The sequence below is a fragment of the Gobius niger genome (assembly GCF_951799975.1).
Source record: "Gobius niger genome assembly, chromosome: 22".
In the NCBI taxonomy this organism is placed as follows: domain Eukaryota; kingdom Metazoa; phylum Chordata; class Actinopteri; order Gobiiformes; family Gobiidae; genus Gobius; species Gobius niger.
Window position 1 is genome coordinate 17,853,778 of NC_136873.1, and position 19,503 is coordinate 17,873,280.

Here is a 19,503-nt window from a genome sequence, read left to right on the forward strand (position 1 = left end):
TCTGTCACGTTGTTGCTGCATTTTTGTCATGTTTTTGTTGCTTTTTCATCTTTAGTGGCTTTTTGGCGTGTTTTTGTCACTTTTTTGTCACTTTTTTGTTGTGTTTTCGTCTCATGTTTTTTGGGAGGGGGTTTTCATGTTATTGTTGTTTTTTCATCGCTTTTTTCATTGCTTTGTTGTCACGTTTTCATCACATTTTGTTGTGTTTTTGTCACTTTTTTGTTGCTTTTCCAGCACATTTTTGTTTTTGGATGCTTTTCTTTTAAGCTTTTAGATTTGGGTAAAGCTCGGTTTCGCCCGGGGGGTAACGGTAAGGTAAAGTGAGAGGCCAGACCGGTGGCCCTAGAGCCAGTGGCCCTTCTGTGCTCTTCCAGAATGGACATATGGCCAGTCCGCCCCTGCCGTTTGTCCGCACTGTGATATGTTCTTACATGAGCTTAGACGAGTTGATCCGTACCTGTCTGGTCTTTGTGCCCGTGAAAGACCGTGGCAGCTTCTAAAGTCACCCCGTTTGGAGCTACAGGAATACATCGGGAGAGGCCAAATGCTAACAACATCTTTGGTCACGCACAACGACCAGAGTATGGCCTCATATGACCTCAGTATGTAAAAATCGTTCCATGACTAGAGAAAAATCTTTTGGGTCTCTGTGTTGACAATATAAAATGAGCCTATTTGAACATTTCCATTAACTTTCGACAATGAACTTTTTGTACTTTCTATATATTTCTTCATTTTTTTCAACTTTTGCATAGTCTCGATAGAAAATGTTCAGAAATCAATGTGTCTATGTGTAGAGTCAGGGGCGGACCGGCCATATGTCCATTCTGGAAGAGCACAGAAGGGCCACTGGCTCGAGGGCCACCGGTCCCGCCTCAACCGAGCTTTACCCAAATCTAAAAGCTAAAAAGAAAAGCATCAAAATAGCGAGAAAAAAGAGGGTGAAAAGAAAACAAAAATGTGCCGGAAAAGCAACACAAAAAGTGGCGAAAAATGTGATGAAAAGTCAACAAAAACACGACAACAAAGCGAGGAAAAAAGCAAACAAAAACGTGACAAAAACACAACAAAAAATGATAGAAAAAATGTGACAAAAACGCAATAAAAATGTGACAAAAACCCAATAAAAAAGTGACAAAAACGCAATAAAAACCCACAAAAAAAGTAATGAAAAAACAACAAAAATATGACAAAATGTTACAATCACTTTTTCAGGTCCCAGCTTTCAAATGGGCTGTTACATTGTTGCTCTCCAGCCGGAAGCTTTTAGATTTGGGTAAAGCCGAACTGGAGAAAATGCGCTCCGTTAAGGCGGGTGGTAAGTGCACATTTACGCTCATTTGGGCCCAGAGTCCAGGGCTGTTTTTCAGTCCCAGTCCGCCCCTGTGTAGAGTAAATGCTTTATTGCAACGCTCCTGTGCCACAGCATAACGGTCCACACCGTTCAGTTTCAAACCACTAGGGGGCGCCGTTTCTCCCCCCCTTTGTCCGGCTTTAGGACAGACGAGCAGCGCGTGGATTAACTCAGGCCAGGTCCGACAGAAAGATGTTTCAACATGATGACGCTGGACTTTTGCGGGACAGGGACCATGATATGACCTGGACCGGACTATGAATGATCTTGCGTCGGCCTGTGCGGAGTGAACGCGCCGAGGTGTGTGCCATGATGTGCGCACCTGCCGGCCTCGAACTGCGATATCCACTTTGGAAATCAGATTAGGCCTGTTGGATTGGAAAGCGCAGCCTGTCATTTCTTCTGGAGGAAACCGCGCACAGATCCGACCACCTTTACGCACAGACTTGGGGCCTCACAAAGGTTAGTGCTTTTGTACTGCAAAGTGGGCAGGTTGTTTGATCCGACTTAAATATATATGTAAAGCAGAGCGAATCAAACGTGGATTCTGCTGAACGTGTCAATGTGAAATCAGTTCGCCATTAAATGTGTGACTTTTCCCACGTGGCGTGTTCTGGCACATTCAAGAGGCCCCTTTACGCACGCCCCTTTTATTGACAAGCAACGATGTCATTTTGGACCGTTTCAATTGGATTAGGCCAGGGGTGTCCAAAGTGCGGCCCGCGGGCCAAATGCGGCCCTCAGACCAATTTTTGGTGGCCCTCGGGCTGCTTGCTGAATCGGTTCACAGCATCAGAGATGGTCCTTTTTATTTAATATGTAATAATTCTACACAATTCTAACCTAACAACTAGCATTTTATTGTGAGACAGAGCTGGCATTAAAGGAATAAGCCACCGTTTTTACATACTGAGATATGTTCTTACCTTAGCTTTGACGAGTTCTTTAGGACCTGTCTGATCTTCACCCGTGCCTTCAGTCACGTAAACCCAGCGCAGACGGCGTTAGCATTTAGCCTCTCCCTCTCTCCTCTATAGCTCCAAAACAGGTCAAGATAGAAGCTACCAAGCTCTTCCACGTTTTCCCTATTTAAATATGGTTACGTGAAGTGTTCCACTACAAAGTGTAATTACACACAATTAAACAATGTGGATTTTCTAAGCGAATAAAAGGGGGAACTATATTGTAAGGCGTAATAATACCAGGAGTTTGAAATCCGCGCAGTAATCTTCACTTTACTGCGGACTATTCATACAATAAACACAGCAGTATTCTGAAGTGTTTTTGTTTTGTTTTCATCATTTTTAATCATATCCGGAAAATAAAAACAAAAATGTGTTTTTTGTAAATACAAGCATTCGTTTTACTACAGATATTTGTATCATTTAAAAAAGCCCATAACCCCTTAACCTCCATATGAACCGAGGGCGTTGTCTCCAGTTTGGCTTTACCCAAATCTAAAAGCTTCTTGGAAAAAAGTGTCAAAATAGAACAAGAAGAATACAAAGATGAAAACGCAACAAAAAGAGACCCCAAAAAGCCTCAAAAGAGCAACCAAAATGTGTCAGAAACGCAATAAAAAGTGGCAAAAATGTGAGGAAAGCAATAAAAGAGTTACAAAAAAAGCAACAAAAGAGTAACAAAAAAAGCAACAAAAGAGCAACAAAAAACAAACAAAAGAGTAACAAAAAAGCAACAAAAGAGCAACAAAAAAGCAACAAAAGAGTAACAAAAAAGCAACAAAAGAGCCACAAAAAAGCAACAAAAGAGCAACAAAAAAGCAACAAAAGAGCAACAAAAGAGCCACAAAAAAGCAACAAAAGAGCAACAAGAATGTGACAAAAACCCGATACAGGCGGAGCAAAAAAAGCGACAAAAACTCAACAAAATAGTGGCAAAAATGAGATGAAAAAGATCAGTCTAGATCAGTTTTTTTAGGTCTTAGCTTTCAAATGAGGTGCTACACTGGCCACCGTTTTTCCACACTGTCACATGTTCTTACCTGAGCTTAGACGAGTTGATGCGTACCTGTCTGGTCTTTGTGTTGCATGTGGAAGAGCGTGATCGCGTCTAACTTCACCCCGTTTGGAGCCATAGGAATACATTGGGAGAGGCTAACATGCTAACAACATCTTTGGCCGTTGTGTGTTACTGAGCTCACGCACAAAGACCAGACAGGTATGCATCAACTCGTCTAAGCTCAGGGAAGAACATATGACAGTGTGGAAAAAACAGTTCCCAGTTCCTTTAAAGGCCCTATACCGGATTTTTTTGATTGCAATAGGAGAACAAAATCAATGTCATTCCATATGTAGAAGTAAAATCAGGTATAGCTCCTTTAAGTTGGACTTGCTTCTGTATAGTGTGTAACGGTCCTGAGTGATTTGTAAGTCATAGGGACCGTGTGGCTGTGAGGGAAGGAGCTGCACAGATTGTGTTGTGGACTTGTGGTGTTAATCCCATCTTATTGAGTCAGATAATACTTGCAGCTCAGAGTTTGGACCCTGAGTGGCCCCAAGCGGCACCGTGCCTCCTGTAAACCCAGCATCCCCTGGGGGGCCCGAAGCTCAACATGGAGCCGCTGACAGACAATAAATCATAGTATTACAAAAGGGGGAAACTGCACTATTATATATGAAACCTTTATGAAAACTCCTGAGAGCTCACACTAACGCAACCTCATGTTAATCACTAATGTGTCTGTGTTTGTCACATAAAACCCCAAATAATGTGTACTCACTATTTCATGCACATTTGTGGCTCCAGCACTTGGCTGAGCTGCACACGGGTCACATGACTGAGCTTAAAGTCACTGAGCTATTACCGTCTCCGCCTGCTAATACCTGCTCACTTACACTTCAGCAGTGACGACACACACGGAGGACCACGTGTGTGTTATGTGTGTGTTAAGTGTGTGTTATGTGTGTGTTATGTGTGTGTTATGTCTGCTCATGTGACAATCGTGTCAACTACAGAGCTGCAGAAATGAGACAGTGTTTGGGTCATTCCAAGAGAACGGGGCAAAATGAGCTTCAACATATTCAATGTTTCAATCTCAATATAGAGCTTTAATTTGATATGGGTCTGATAGTGATATGATGGGGGTTGGTAAAGCCGATGTATAGGCTGTAGGCCTGAAACAACTAATTGATTAATCGACAACTAATCGATTACTAAAATAGTTGTCAACTATTTCAGTAATCGATCAATCGTTTTCTAGTGAACACAGACTAAAATAGAGCAAAAAAGACATGACAATTATGTATTTTGGATGAAAACCTACTTTGTTTTTAAAGTGAGGGTCTGCAGTGTTTTGTACATTGTAAATTTCATTAATATCTGTCTTTGTCTCGTCCAATCAGAAAGCAGAATTAGCACAAAGAGCCTCCTACAAATGTTTACTTTAAGTTTACTCCATGTCCTCATGTCCTCAAGCGGCGCCACTTTAGCTTTATGTGGTCAAAAAATTGAAAAAATACAACTTCCACGCACCTTTCACAGTCAAGCGATTAATCAATTAATCGTAAAAATGATCGGTAGATTAATCGATTACTAAAATAATCGTTAGTTGCAGCCCTAATAGGCTGATATTTTAAGTATAAAATTACTTAATCACAGTGCTCAAATGATTGTTATAAGGAAGCCTAATAAGTAATACGGAACAAGATACTGAGAGTACTTATAAGGGGTGGGACTTTTTTCCCTAAGCTGTAAATGTATTGAGCTGCACATGTGATATTGAGCTCACAACTGCCTCAACCATGGCAGGTTGTATTTGAGTTCATATCAGTTTTTATGTTTTGTTTTTGGTCTGAATGAATATTTATTCATACATTCATTCATATAAAATACATAAACTAGTGACTGATTTTCACTGTGATGTTTCTCCGCTCGTAGCAGGGCATCTATAAATCCTCTGCCTAGAAAAAAAAAAGGTCCATACAAATAGTCCACACAGCCTCGGCGTCCACACTTAACTGCATACATGTGTTGTCAGCATTTATTGTTCAAATCTCTCCACAAGTTTCTGCACAGCACATTCATTATTTTTTATGCAGCTGAACGGCAAAATGTTTATGTTTATTTGTAATCTTCCGTTAGATAAATAGGACAGCGTGAGAGCAACTTTCTTTTAGACTGACCTGGCAGGTAATGACTCTAACAGCAGCAGGGCCGTGCATTCATCTCACCGACTTCAGCTCAAAGTTCTCCTGCAGAAGTGCGTCCCAGTCTGACCAGAACCCGCTGCTACGTCTGCAAGGAACATGTCAGATGCTTCACCTGCTTTGATATCAAGCAGGACTTGAGCTTTAGCAAAAAGCGAACAATAGTTAAAGGAACAGGCCACCGTTTTTCCATACTGAGACATGTTTACCTGAGCTTAGACGAGTTGATGTGTACCTGTCTGGTCTTCGTGCGTGCCCTCAGTTACACAAATGTTGTTAGTATTTAACCTCTCCCAGCATAGGAATAGCTCCAAACTGGGGTGACGTTAGAAGCGACCAAGCTTTTCACGTAACTGTTAAATACCGTTACGTGAAAGTTTACACAATCCAAGTCTAGTTACACAAAATCAAACATGTAGATTTTCTAAGCGGATTATGTTTTTGACCAGCGTGTTTTTGGAGGTCGGGGAAACCGTAGCACCCGCACTGCAAAAAGTAAATATCAAGCATTGTCTTAAATGACTTGAATTGAGGAAATGTATCTTGTTTTGAGCGGTTTTCGCTAATTTAGACACTTTTCCTGATCGGGCCCAGTTTACTTGAGGACATTTCAGACCAGTTCTAGGGTAAATCTCGCTTGAAATAAGAAAGTAAAATTGCCAATGAGATAAGACCAATTTTCTTACCCCATTGGCAAAGAAAATGACCTGAAATAAGGACGAAATGTATCGAAACGAGTCAGAAACATCTCAGAACAAGTGAAATAATCCCGGACAAATGCCCAACAACAATTTAACTAGTCAAAACAACTCAAATTTGGATTATTTTGCTCAAATTGAGATATTTATACTAATCTAGTACTTTTTGCAGTGCGGAGGAAAGCTGGCTGCCTTCAGTCTCCTCTGATCGTCTGAAGCGGTGCAGCGCCTCCTGGGTTTGTCCCTGTTCCAGAGCGTGGTTTCATTCTCCAGTCAACGTCCATTAGCCAGAACAATAGAAGGCGTGTGTGGCTGCGGTTCTTTCCTGGATACCTCCCCGTTTGTCCCTTCCTTGCTTCCCGTAGTGCCTCCACTGTGCTGCAGGTTTGGGGAGCTCTTGGTGCCTCTTCTCAGAGGAGGACACGTCTCAAATGGGTTTAGCTGATAAGCTAGCTGTTTGTTTACTTTCAAAAGGCTGCTTTCTTCAGGACCATTATGGACTCTCTGCAGTAAAAAAAATCCCCGAACACAAAACCACGACAAAGACATACAAAAGCATCCAGTTAAACAATGTGTAGCAGAAACCAGAAATGTAATTCGCGGAAAAAGGTCAAAAAAAATCACAGCTGTACAAGAGAGAGGGAGGTTGCTGCTTGTTTACACGTTGCCCTAACTTAAAAGTTATGGGAGGCTCTGACTGAGCTCTTTCCAGGAAGTCTCTATCACTTTCGATAGCCGATATTGAAAACACCCACATATCGGTTGGCCGATATAACCCCACATCATTAAGTACATATCAAACAGAATCTCATGCATTCAGTTTATCTTTTTATTCATCATTTTGTTTTTCTTCAACCCAGTTATGGACAACAGGGAGGCTCTGTTATAAAGAAACAAAAGTAAATCAACATTTTCATACTCATCAAATGTCCCTAATCAATATTTCAATCATTCGAAAAGCATATTGACATAAAAAAGTCGATTTTTCATTTCACTAAATCAAACCTCCTCATTTTTTATCAGAATTTGAATCTTTCCAAATTAATAATAAGAATTACAACCTCATTTTGTAATTGTACAGCATGTGTATAGTATAGCCTGTGAGCATGTGTGTCCTCCTGTGCAGACGGACCATGCTGACCGGGTTTGTGGAAGGCCTCTTCTGCTGCCTGAGCTCCAGATCGTCTAACGTGGTGGTCCCCATCGAGACGTCTGAACCCTCTGCTGATGGCTACGAGTTTGTGGAGGTCAAACCGGGGCGGGTGCTGCGCGTGCGTCACATGCTCCCGGAGCGGCCTGTGGTGGAGGAGCCGAGCGGGCAGGGCGGGACGGTCAGCTGCAAGAGGAAGATCACCGTGTACCGCAACGGGCAGCTGTATATCGAGAACTTAGGAGAGCGAGCCAGCGCTGAGCTGAAGGGCTCCGGAGAGGCAGAGGCCAATAGCACTGTGGAGGTGGAGCTGGCCGAGGGCAAGAGCACCCCCCCTGTGAGCCCACCCGACGGGAGACCAGACCCCGCTAAAGAGGCGAGTGGAGAGGGCCCAGGAGAGGCGCAGGTAAGAGGGCAATACAGGAATATACAAACCCATACAAAACAGTTCCATATTTGAACGATACTTGGTTTTCCATACTTTTTTATACCTGAATGATACCTGTACTATCATCTGTCATCTAGAACCAGAAAACAGAACAATAATGTGTGGAAGATCTGCACATTTACAACACTGGGTTCTTCCCCAATGTCAAGAAATGTGGGAAAAATGGGGAATAATTGTGGAAAAAATAAGTAGTATTGTCTTAATATATTACCAAAAAAAATTGACAAAAAGTGGGAATTAATTGGGTGAAAAATGGGGGGTAAATAGGGAAAATATTACTAATAAAAAAATTGCAAAAATGAGGGGGAAAACAAAACAAAAAAGGGGAAAAAATGTGCAAACAAAATGGGAAAAACATTGGAAGTGACTGCATCAAAACTCGGATCTAAAGATGTCACATTTGTTTTCAGTATCTGCTTCCCATACTTTTTTCAGATACCAGACTGATTTCATTTAACGGTGCCCTATTAGTGCCCTAATAGCCCTAATTGCGGCACGGTGGCACAGCGGTTAGAGCTCGTGCTTCACAGATAGAAGGTCCCGGGTTCGACTCCCACCAGGAACGGGGCCTTTCTGTCTGGAGTTTCCTCTGGGTGCTCTGGTTTCCACATGTACAACAGGCCTGGATGAATGAGAGTGTGTTTGAGACCTTTGGAAAGGCTATAATCCGGTGTGGCATGTTTACATGCATGAGACCCTTGTATGTTCATGTACATGTACTGAAAAATAAATAAATAACACCAACATCCCGACACCCCCAGGGTAAAATCTAACATTCTACTGATGACATTGATTCTGGTTTGAGCAAAGCTTGTCATGGTTGTGGTGGAGTGAAGAAAAGAAAACCCAAAATGCAGGACTGCAACAAAACTGGTGATGTTTAATGACGGACGAAAACTAAAATAACAAAATCCAGAAGTAACCAAAAACTCAAACAAACCGGGGCTGACGAAGACAATGACGCGACAAGGGAAACACAGGGGTATAAATACAAGAGGAAACGGGGCACAGGTGAAACACATCAGGGCGGGGCAGGCAGGTAATGAGGGAAGTAAAGCAAAATCACAAGGACAGAACACATGTCAAAATAAAACACAGGACAAGACCAAAGACAAAACATACAAAAACAGAGGAACAAAAGACAAATCATGACAAAGCTCACGTTAAAGTTAAGATGAAGTCATAATAAAAACATAAATTCATCATGAATTATGCAGTTATTTTTAATGTCCCAAAAATATAGAATGATTATTATTATGCCGATTATGATGATGATTATTATGATTGTTACATAATGTGTGTCGATATCCCTCCCAGGCACAGGCCGGTGAACGAAAAGACCAGCCCAAGAGGCAGCGACGGAAACCCAAGCGCACCATCGTCATCGACTGTGAGCGGAGGGTCTCCGCCTGTAAGGGGACTCATCCGGACGTGGCGCTGTTTTTCGTTCATGGCGTGGGGGGCTCCCTGGACATTTGGAACAAGCAGCTGGACTTCTTCTCACGCCTGGGCTACGAGGTGATCGCTCCGGACTTGGCGGGCCATGGGGCCAGCTCGGCTCCGCAGATCACAGCAGCCTACACCTTCTATGCCCTGGCGGAGGACATGAGGATCATCTTCAAGAGATACGCCAAGAAGAGGAACGTGCTCATAGGACACTCGTACGGGTAAATAATCACCAGGATGTGAAAAACCCAATGCTCAAAATACACTGGTCTAATAAATCTGTCACAATCCAATACAGTAAGTAATTATGATGAATACGGTAATATGTTTACCTTCAAATGTGCAGTCATGTGTTTAGACTTTATAAACCAAAGGCCATTTGACATTTATTGAAGTGTTAACAAAGTGCTGTGTAACTGTAACTGGAAAACAAAGGAGTGATGATAGAAATGCCTCCAAATGCCTTCAAATGATTGCAATACTTGATAAAGTATTGATTCTTGGTATTGCCCCTCCTGGAACCGCCACTTTAACATGGTGGAGGGGTTTGAGCGCCCGAATGATCCTGGGGCTCTGCTGTCGGGGGCTTCGTGCCCCTGTAGGGTCTCCCAGGGCAAACAGGTCCTATAGGTGATGGGTCAGACAAAGAGACACTTGCCTTGTAAGTTGTTTAGACCAGTTGTGAACGCAGCCTAGAACTAACGTTAAACCTTAATATGTTCTTAAAGACATTTTCTGTTTCTAAATTCAGTCAGTTACTTGACTGAGTTCAGTACAGTGAAACGTCCTGTACGTTTGTATTCGGTGGCACAGTAGTTGGAACCATGTTGGAAGTGTCTTTATGAAAGGGATCATGGCTGATACAACACTGTGCTGTGCTGCTTCCATATTATCACCATGATGCTAAACATGTTTCCTGGTCTTTCACAATGATTATTCTGGGTCAGGGTTACAGGGTTTCCACCGGGCATTAAAGAGCATTAAAATCAAGGCCTTCATGTCATTAAAAAGCATCAAAATTGGATTTAAACTGACATTAAATCTAAATTTGTTGGAAAATGATGACATTGCTCCACCATTTTTGCTGCACAAGTTAATCAAAAATACCTAAATAAAGGTCGAAATCATATTCAGTTACAGTTTGGGCTGAAAGTGACCTTTTTTTTTTTGCTCAGAAGTTTCTTGTTTTGTCCCATTTTCTTTTCTCTGTTTGATGAAATGTTTGGAAAGCCTAAGAAATGAAACATATGGTGTTTTCTTCTGTGTTTGTGGCACTAAAGCACAGTATTACATTTGACTTGCTTCTGTCTGTATAAACCCCGGGTTAGCTTTAGCGCTCCCGTTCCCGTATTACTTCACTGTAAAGTAAAGCACTGCCTTGTGTTGTTTCCTCCAGCGTGTCCTTCTGCACGTTCCTGGCCCATGAATACCCAGAGCAGATCCACAAGCTGGTGATGATAAATGGAGGAGGCCCCACGGCTCTGGAGCCCAGCCTCTGCTCCATCTTCAACCTGCCCACCTGTGTGCTCCACTGCATGTCCCCCCTGCTGTCCTGGTGCTTCCTCAAGTAAGCACATGTTCATACCCCCTCTTCACTCACCACGCTCTGAAACAGGGACAAACCCTGGAGCTGCACTGTTTCAGAGGAGCTTCCCTGACCTCCGAAACCATGCTGCTCAGGTCGTCCCACAGCGGCCCAGGACTAACCCAACACCTGATTTATGCAATTTCATTGTACAAATAAGACAAATGGCACTTACTTACTTATTGTGCTTTACAAGCCTTTGTTACCTGGTTTCTCAAATTGTCATTCATTCACTACTATTGTAGCCACAGCTGCCCTAGGGGTAGTCAGATAGAAGCGAGGCTGCCAATTTGCGCCATCGGCCCCTCCGACCTCCAACCAACCACTCACTGTCTATGTTTATTCAGGCCCAATATCACACGTTTCCTCACAGGTCTGCACAAACATTAAAGCAATAAACAAGACAAGTTCAGGCAGATGAAGTATCCAGGCAAACACAATGTCCAAGTAACTGTCAGTCACTCCATACTCTGTGATGGTAAGCTACTGTATGAATAATGCAATATAAAGTGTCTTTGAGTGTCAAGAAAAGTTATTATGTAACAAAAATAACAAAAATAAATATGTTATTATTAAACTCCCCTCCTGGAGCCGCCACCTTAATGTGGTGGAGGGGTTTGAGCGCCCGAATGATCCGGGAGCTTTGTTGTCAGGGCTTCGTGCCCCTGGTAGGGTCTCCTTGGCAAACAGGTCCTAGGAGACGGGTCAGACAAAGGGCGGTTCATAAGCCCCTTATGAGAGACCAACAGGCCTGAGGCCGTCCTCCTGTGGACCCACCACCTGCAGGAGGAGCCATAAGGGGCTGGTGCAATGTGATTTGGGCAGCTCTATATAAAACCGATGCATTATTATTATTATTATTATTGTTATTATGGCTGTGGACGCACAGGCCGGGGCACAGCACCAACAGGAGGTTCACTCTCTGCTCGGTGGATTTTCCCTCTGGAGTTAATACCTTCCTAACAAAGGAGTTGTGCTGTGGAGACACAGGAATATTGGATCGATTCCAAATCCTGGTAATCCAGACGAGGACATAGACAGCAGCTCGTCCTCTCACATCACTTTGGACATCATGTAGTTTTATAAAAGCACACATCACTCACATTATTCCTCCTGGCCTATTGTACATGTTTTTAGTGGCTCGAAGCACCCAGAGGAAACCCCAGCATTGGCACTGGTGGCCCAGGAATCAAACCTTGGACCGTCTTGCTTGAAGCACGAGCGCTAACGTATGGCCCCCTACTGGATTGATTGATTGTCTTTTCCTGAGGCTGGTCTAAGGCTCCGTTATTTAAAGCTAAAACCTACATTTGATTTAACTGGGCTGGGGGCTCTTCAGTTTAATTCACACATTACTCAGGAGAATAAGCACAAACACATCCCATAAGGCTTTGTCGACGGAATCAACACAGACAAATGCAGATCATTTAGAATGATTAATCCTGGTTTAGAATTTACTTCAGACCATCCAAAAATAACCACTCTGCATATGAGATCCCACAGAGTAAAAACCACACAGTTCATTTGTCCACAGCAGACTCCCAGTACAGAAGCTCCAGAGTGTTTACCTTTGGCCCAACAGGCTCAGGCTGCTCGGCCTGTTCTGCGGGCCTCACAGCATTCATACTGTATTTGTTTTGTACTTTAATTTTTTAATAATAATAACAATGCATTGGTTTTATATAGCGCTTTTCTGGACACTCACAAACGCTTTATTGCATTATTCATTCTGATGGAGGACAGGGTGGTTGTCACAAATAGAACCATAAAACCATTCATAATGTTACTTTATTCCTTTTCCTTCCATTTCATTTCTTTTGCATTTGTATCATTTGTTTGAAGTTAAACAATCAAGAAACTTCCTTTATCGACCAAAGGGCTGAAAAAACACGTTTTTATCTGCCTAAAATGGACGTCCTTCTCCTCTAGGGCGGGTTTTGCGCGACAGGGCTCGAAGGAGAAGCAGCTGCTGCGGGAGAACAACGCCTTCAACGTGTCTTCGTTTGTGCTGAGGGCCATGATGAGCGGACAGTACTGGCCCGAGGGAGACGAGGTGTACCACGCAGAGATCACTGCCCCCACCCTGCTGGTCCACGGTATGCACGACAAGTTTGTCCCTGTGGAGGAGGACCAGCGAATGGCAGAGGTCGGTTTACTCCCAACTTTTAATATCAAATACAGACTTGTTTGTGTGCTGTTTGGTGTCAGGGAGCCTGGGCAGTAAGGGCAGTGGACATGAGGGCAGAGGCCGTGAGGGCAGAGACTGTGAGGGCAGAGGCCGTGAGGGCAGAGACTGTAAGGGCAGAGGCCGTGAGGGCAGAGGACGTCAGGGCAGAGGCCGTGAGGGCAGAGGATGTGAGGGCAGAGGCCGTGAGGGTAGAGACTGTAAGGGCAGAGACCGGGAGGGCAGAGACTGTGAGGGCAGAGACTGTGAGGGCAGAGACTGTAAGGGCAGAGACCGGGAGGGCAGAGACTGTGAGGGCAGAGACTGTAAGGGCAGAGACCGGGAGGGCAGAGACTGGGAGGGCAGAGACCGTGAGGGCAGAGGCCGCGAGGGCAGAGGCCGTGAGGGCAGAGACCGTGAGGGTAGAGACTGTAAGGGCAGAGACCGGGAGGGCAGAGGCCGTGAGGGCAGAGGCCGTGAGGGTAGAGACTGTAAGGGCAGAGACCGGGAGGGCAGAGACAGTGAGGGCAGAGACTGTGAGGGCAGAGGACGTGAGGGCAGAGACCGTGAGGGCAGAGACAGTGAGGGCAGAGACCGTGAGGGCAGAGGCCGTGAGGGCAGAGGACGCGAGGGCAGAGGCCGTGAGGGCAGAGGACGCGAGGGCAGAGACCGTGAGCGCAGAGACTGTAAGGGCAGAGGACGCGAGGGCAGAGACCGTGAGGGCAGAGACTGTAAGGGCAGAGACTGTAAGGGCAGAGGACGCGAGGGCAGAGACCGTGAGGGCAGAGACTGTGAGGGCAGAGGCCGTGAGGGCAGAGGCCGTGAGGGCAGAGGCCGTTAGGGCAGAGACCGTGAGGGCAGAGACTGTGAGGGCAGAGACAGTGAGGGCAGAGACAGTGAGGGCAGAGACTGTGAGGGCAGAGACAGTGAGGGCAGAGACAGTGAGGGCAGAGACCGTGAGGGCAGAGACCATGAGAGCAGAGACAGTGAGGGCAGAGACCGTGAGGGCAGAGACCATGAGAGCAGAGACAGTGAGGGCAGAGACCGTGAGGGCAGAGACCGTGAGGGCAGAGACTGTGAGGGTAGAGACCATGAGAGCAGAGACCGTGAGGGCAGAGACCGTGAGGGCAGAGACCGTGAGGGCAGAGACTGTGAGGGCAGAGGCCGTGAGGGCAGAGGCCGTTAGGGCAGAGGACGCAAGGGCAGAGGCCGTGAGGGCAGAGACCGTCAGGGCAGAGACCGTGAGGGCAGAGACCGTGAGGGCAGAGACCGTGAGGGCAGAGACAGTGAGGGCAGAGGATGTGAGGGCAGAGACTGTGAGGGCAGAGGACGTGAGGGCAGAGACCGTGAGGGCAGAGACAGTGAGGGCAGCGGCCGTGAGGGCAGAGACAGTGAGGGCAGAGGATGTGAGGGCAGAGACTGTGAGGGCAGAGGACGTGAGGGCAGAGACCGTGAGGGCAGAGACAGTGAGGGCAGCGGCCGTGAGGGCAGAGGCCGTGAGGGCAGAGGCCGTGAGGGCAGAGACCGTGAGGGCAGAGACAGTGAGGGCAGAGGATGTGAGGGTAGAGACTGTAAGGGCAGAGACCGTGAGGGCAGAGACAGTGAGGGCAGAGGATGTGAGGGCAGAGGCCGTGAGGGCAGAGACCGTGAGGGCAGAGACAGTGAGGGCAGAGACTGTGAGGGCAGAGACTGTGAGGGCAGAGACCGTGAGGGCAGAGACCGTGAGGGCAGAGACCGTGAGGGCAGAGACAGTGAGGGCAGAGACTGTGAGGGCAGAGACAGTGAGGGCAGAGACTGTGAGGGCAGAGACAGTGAGGGCAGAGACTGTGAGGGCAGAGGACGTGAGGGCAGAGACCGTGAGGGCAGAGACAGTGAGGGCAGAGACAGTGAGGGCAGAGACTGTGAGGGCAGAGGACGTGAGGGCAGAGACCGTGAGGGCAGAGAGAAGTAAGAAAAGTAAGGCTGAAATGACCTTGTTGAACTTGCCTGTGTTCAGATACTGCTGATGGCGTTCCTGAAGGTGCTGGAGGAGGGCAGCCACATGGTGATGATGGAGTGTCCGGAGACAGTCAACACACTGCTGTACGAGTTCCTCCTGTGGGAACCCGCCACGCCCCCCAGCTCCAAAACCAACTCCAAAAGCCGCCCAGAGACCGCCAAGCCCCAGTCCGACCAGTCCAGAACTGTGCCCACGGACAGGCCCTGCACTGCCCGACAGGCCTCCAACAGCACCTCATAGCACTGGAGGACACGCCGTGCTACTGCCATGTAACCTTAACACTGCTGTATGTGGGGTCTGTGGTGGAGATCGCTGGTTAACAACACACTGCAGGGACTTGAGGAGCTACATTTAACCAAGCCTCCCGTGCAAACAGACTGAGCCATCCGTGCCTTGTGCTGTCGCAGTGTTCACACCAGATCCTACCAGCCTCAGGATTCTGGAAGTATTTACAACACACAGCGACTTTGAACAAGAAGATTAAGTGCAAGACTTTAACATCTACTGCAATACAAGAATCACTTTCATTTCCACCAATTCCCAAGTTAATGCGTTAATATGATTATTGTAAATGATTAGAGACTTTAACTTTATTCTCATACAATAAAACAGGATGATCTATAGAGAAAAGTGGTGTTTTGCACAATTGTAATCTAAATATTGACAGTTACAAAAGCACAAGTTTATTCAGTGTCTCCATTAACCGGTTTTATGATTACCACGATTATAAAAGGGCGTGGTAGGTGAGCCGTGGGGGTGGCACAGGTGAGGTTTGGCACAGGTGAGGGGTTGCACAGGTGAGGGGTTGCACAGGTGAGGGGTGGCACAGGTGAGGGGTTGCACAGGTGAGGGGTGGCACAGGTGAGGGGTTGCACAGGTGAGGGGTGGCACAGGTGAGGGGTGGCCCAGGTGAGGGGTGGCACAGGTGATGGGTCGCACAGGTGAGGGGTTGCACAGGTGAGGGGTTGCACAGGTGAGGGGTGGCCCAGGTGAGGGGTGGCACAGGTGAGGGGTTGCACAGGTGAGGGGTGGCACAGGTGAGGGGTGGACCAGGTGAGGGGTGGCACAGGTGAGGTTTGGCACAGGTGAGGGGTGGCCCAGGTGAGGGGTTGCACAGGTGAGGGGTGGCACAGGTGAGGTTTGGCACAGGTGAGGGGTTGCACAGGTGAGGGGTGGCACAGGTGAGGGGTGGCCCAGGTGAGGGGTTGCACAGGTGAGGGGTGGCACAGGTGAGGTTTGGCACAGGTGAGGGGTTGCACAGGTGAGGGGTTGCACAGGTGAGGGGTGGCCCAGGTGAGGAGTGGCCCAGGTGAGGAGTGGCACAGGTGAGGGGTGGCACAGGTGAGGGGTTGCACAGGTGAGGGGTGGCACAGGTGAGGGGTTGCACAGGTGAGGTTTGGCACAGGTGAGGGGTGGCCCAGGTGAGGGGTGGCACAGGTGAGGGGTGGCCCAGGTGAGGGGTGGCCCAGGTGAGGGGTGGCACAGGTGAGGGGTGGCACAGGTGAGGGGTGGCACAGGTGAGGGGTGGCACAGGTGAGGAGTGGCCCAGGTGAGGGGTGGCACAGGTGAGGAGTGGCCCAGGTGAGGGGTGGCACAGGTGAGGGGTGGCACAGGTGAGGGGTGGCCCAGGTGAGGGGTGGCCCAGGTGAGGTGTGGCACAGGTGAGGGGTGGCCCAGGTGAGGGGTTGCACAGGTGAGGGGTGGCACAGGTGAGGGGTGGCACAGGTGAGGGGTGGCACAGGTGAGGGGTGGCACAGGTGAGGGGTGGCACAGGTGAGGTTTGGCACAGGTGAGGGGTTGCACAGGTGAGGGGTCGCACAGGTGAGGGGTGGCCCAGGTGAGGGGTCGCACAGGTGAGGGGTGGCCCAGGTGAGGGGTGGCACAGGTGAGGGGTTGCACAGGTGAGGGGTGGCACAGGTGAGGGGTGGCCCAGGTGAGGGGTCGCACAGGTGAGGGGTGGCCTAGGTGAGGGGTCGCACAGGTGAGGGGTGGCACAGGTGAGAGGTGGCACAGGTGAAGAAGTAAAAGTCATGTGAGTTGTATTGACATTTTATTCATAATTGTTTTAAATAAGAAAGTAACAATTTATAAAGAAAAACAAGGCCAATCTGGCAAGACACCACTCCAGTCGTGTGAATGTGGTGTGTGAGTGACTGCTGGTGGATGGTGGGGACCCTTATGCATGTCTGCCCCAGGGCAATTTTGGCTGCCAAAGTAGCTTACCACCAAGTACTTCATAAAAAAATGCATCAAATATAAGTCTAAAAAGTAATTTCATTTCATGTATGTAGGCCTATGTTTCTGTTAACCATGACAAACCTTTCCATGAAGTTTGACAACAGCATCAAGATACAACAATATAAATTAAGCTCTTTTTCTATCTTTCACTAGCTCCATTTCAAAATGCTCTGAACTCAAATGCCTCATACTCTCTATACAATAATAAAACATTTATTCAAAAGAAAGCATAAATTCTCTATTTCATACATTCGTGAACAGTATTAGCTCGGTTAAAACCATCAAAGTTCTCCTTGTATTCAACAGAGAAAGTCGGTCTGGTGCTGATACAGTCGAATGCATTTTTCTGATACCTATACTGAAATATTCGTCATCTAGAACCAAAAAAACTGAACAATAATGTGTGGAAGATTTACAATTTATCTCCAATGTTTAGAAATGTGAGAAAAATGGGGAATAATTTGGGGAAAAAATGAGAAATTGTGGCAAAACTAAGGAAACATTGTGTAAAAAGAATTGGGGGAAAAACAGAAACAGTGCACAGCCTTACCCAGGACCATTTTTAGGTGTCTTCTGGCGTTGAAACAAACTATTAATTCTAAAGACATTCTGATATGCGGCACTTTAAAGCCCCACTTCATCCCCTAAACATCAACCCTCTGCAGAGTGATACCAGACCGACTTTCTTTGCAACATGACCAAACGAGGCCCCTTTCGTCTTTAAACTTGTACTGTGACTGTGGGACTAGTGTCCAGTGCAGGGGTGTTGTCTGAGCCCGCCGCTGTTGGCTCTTGCTTGTTCCCCTCCCCCTGCTGGTCGGTGCCAGTAGTGCCGCTCTCCTGCTCTGGGCCGTTCGCCTCAGTCGTCTTGGCTGGCGTTTGGTCCGTCGATGTGGTTTCGTCGACGATCTCCACGGTGCTGGCAGCGGAGACGTGCGGCGCCTTCACTTCTCCGTTCTGCACGGGGAAACAAGCCTCCAGGGCGTTGTACAGGAAATGATACTCCTCCTGCAAGAGAGAAGAAAAGATATGTATATATAAATGTCTGTGTCATGTCACCTGTAGCAACCAATCAAACTACAATCCTTTAGGAATACAGATCTAGGGCTTTCAGGCGAAACACTGCAGGTGAATAGGGAAAAAATTTATATTTACAGATATCAATTTGAAACTTTTGCTGTAGATTACTGGCATAAATGTGAGAAAAAAATACATGGCAAGTTTTCTGTCATTTTATCTTTTCATATAAGAACAAGGTGTTTTATGCCTAAAAATGCCCCAAATTTCACATCTTTTCGGCGATGAAATCTGAATAATGGATAGAGCTACATTCACATTTATGGTTTCAGTTTATTGATGAATGAGCTACCAAGACTTTTTCACAGGGGATTTTGGATTTCTTGTTTAGTTTTAAAATAAGCTGTTTTTAGTGGAAAAATTTGTAAAAATGTAATTTTCGCCTTATTTTTTGACATTCAAAACTCAATAAATGGGGCTTAAGGGATTAGATAATAAAAAATCCCTCTGAAAAAATCTTCCAAATATTGTTCAGTCCAAGGCTGGAAAATGTGAAGTCTTTAGGTCCGACTGACGTGGACATAGTGTCGCCACAATAACAGAAAAATGTGTTTTGAGAAAAAGGCCCTTGAAATTGCATTCTCCCATATAAGTCTATGGGGGAACATTGAATCAGCGCAATATTTAAACATGTTTTTGTGAAGATTAGGCATATTTTCTGTTTCCAGGTGAAAGCTTGTATGTTCAGAGACCAATTTGGCCCAAAACCTGAAAACTGAAAAAATTGAGTGTCTCCCCTTAAGACGAGTTAACAAAGGTCATTCAAAAACAACAAAAAAGTGATAAGAAAGATGAAAACTTTTTCCAGGCCAACTTTACTTTACTTGTTTGATTATAGGCTAGTTTTAAGGTAATCTTGCTTGAAATACGAACATAAAATGCCAACGGGATAATGACGTGAAATAAAGACAGCATTTGAAACGAGTCGGAGAAACATTTCGGAACAAGTGAAAAAATCGAGGTCAAATGCTCAACTCAATCTTAAAGCAGTACTAAGCAACTATTGCCCCAGAGGTCATAGGCGCAACTGCAGGTGTCACAGCAAGTTTCGTTTTTGAACTTATTAATTGTCCGTGAGAGTAAATACTACGCTGACAGAAAAGACAAAGGGGCAGAGGGATATTGTACATCCACTACACAATGTAGATCATTTCTTTCACTCAAATTTGGCTGTAAAT

The 19,503-nt window shown here is 46.2% G+C and overlaps 2 protein-coding genes across 2 annotated transcripts in view; one reads left to right on the forward strand and one right to left on the reverse strand.

The window, feature by feature from the left end:
- Positions 1-7,351: 7,351 nt before the first annotated feature.
- LOC306981405 (protein ABHD8-like) lies at positions 7,352-15,273 on the forward strand (the record flags this gene model as incomplete). Its single annotated transcript, XM_079581010.1, has 5 exons — positions 7,352-7,774; positions 9,134-9,483; positions 10,659-10,829; positions 12,777-12,993; positions 15,008-15,273. The coding sequence occupies 5 exons, from the start codon at positions 7,352-7,354 to the stop codon at positions 15,248-15,250; spliced, it is 1,404 nt and encodes a 467-aa protein (XP_079437136.1). The 3' UTR covers positions 15,251-15,273.
- Positions 15,274-17,890: 2,617 nt separating this feature from the next.
- Positions 17,891-19,503, reverse strand: part of ptprc (protein tyrosine phosphatase receptor type C) — a gene marked incomplete at its 5' end in the record, with an annotated part of 45,860 nt that continues 44,247 nt past the window's right edge. The window contains one exon of the mRNA XM_079581141.1: positions 17,891-18,256. Within this exon, the coding sequence (XP_079437267.1) occupies positions 17,969-18,256 (288 nt within the window). The 3' untranslated portion in view covers positions 17,891-17,968. The remainder of the gene's footprint in view (positions 18,257-19,503) is intronic.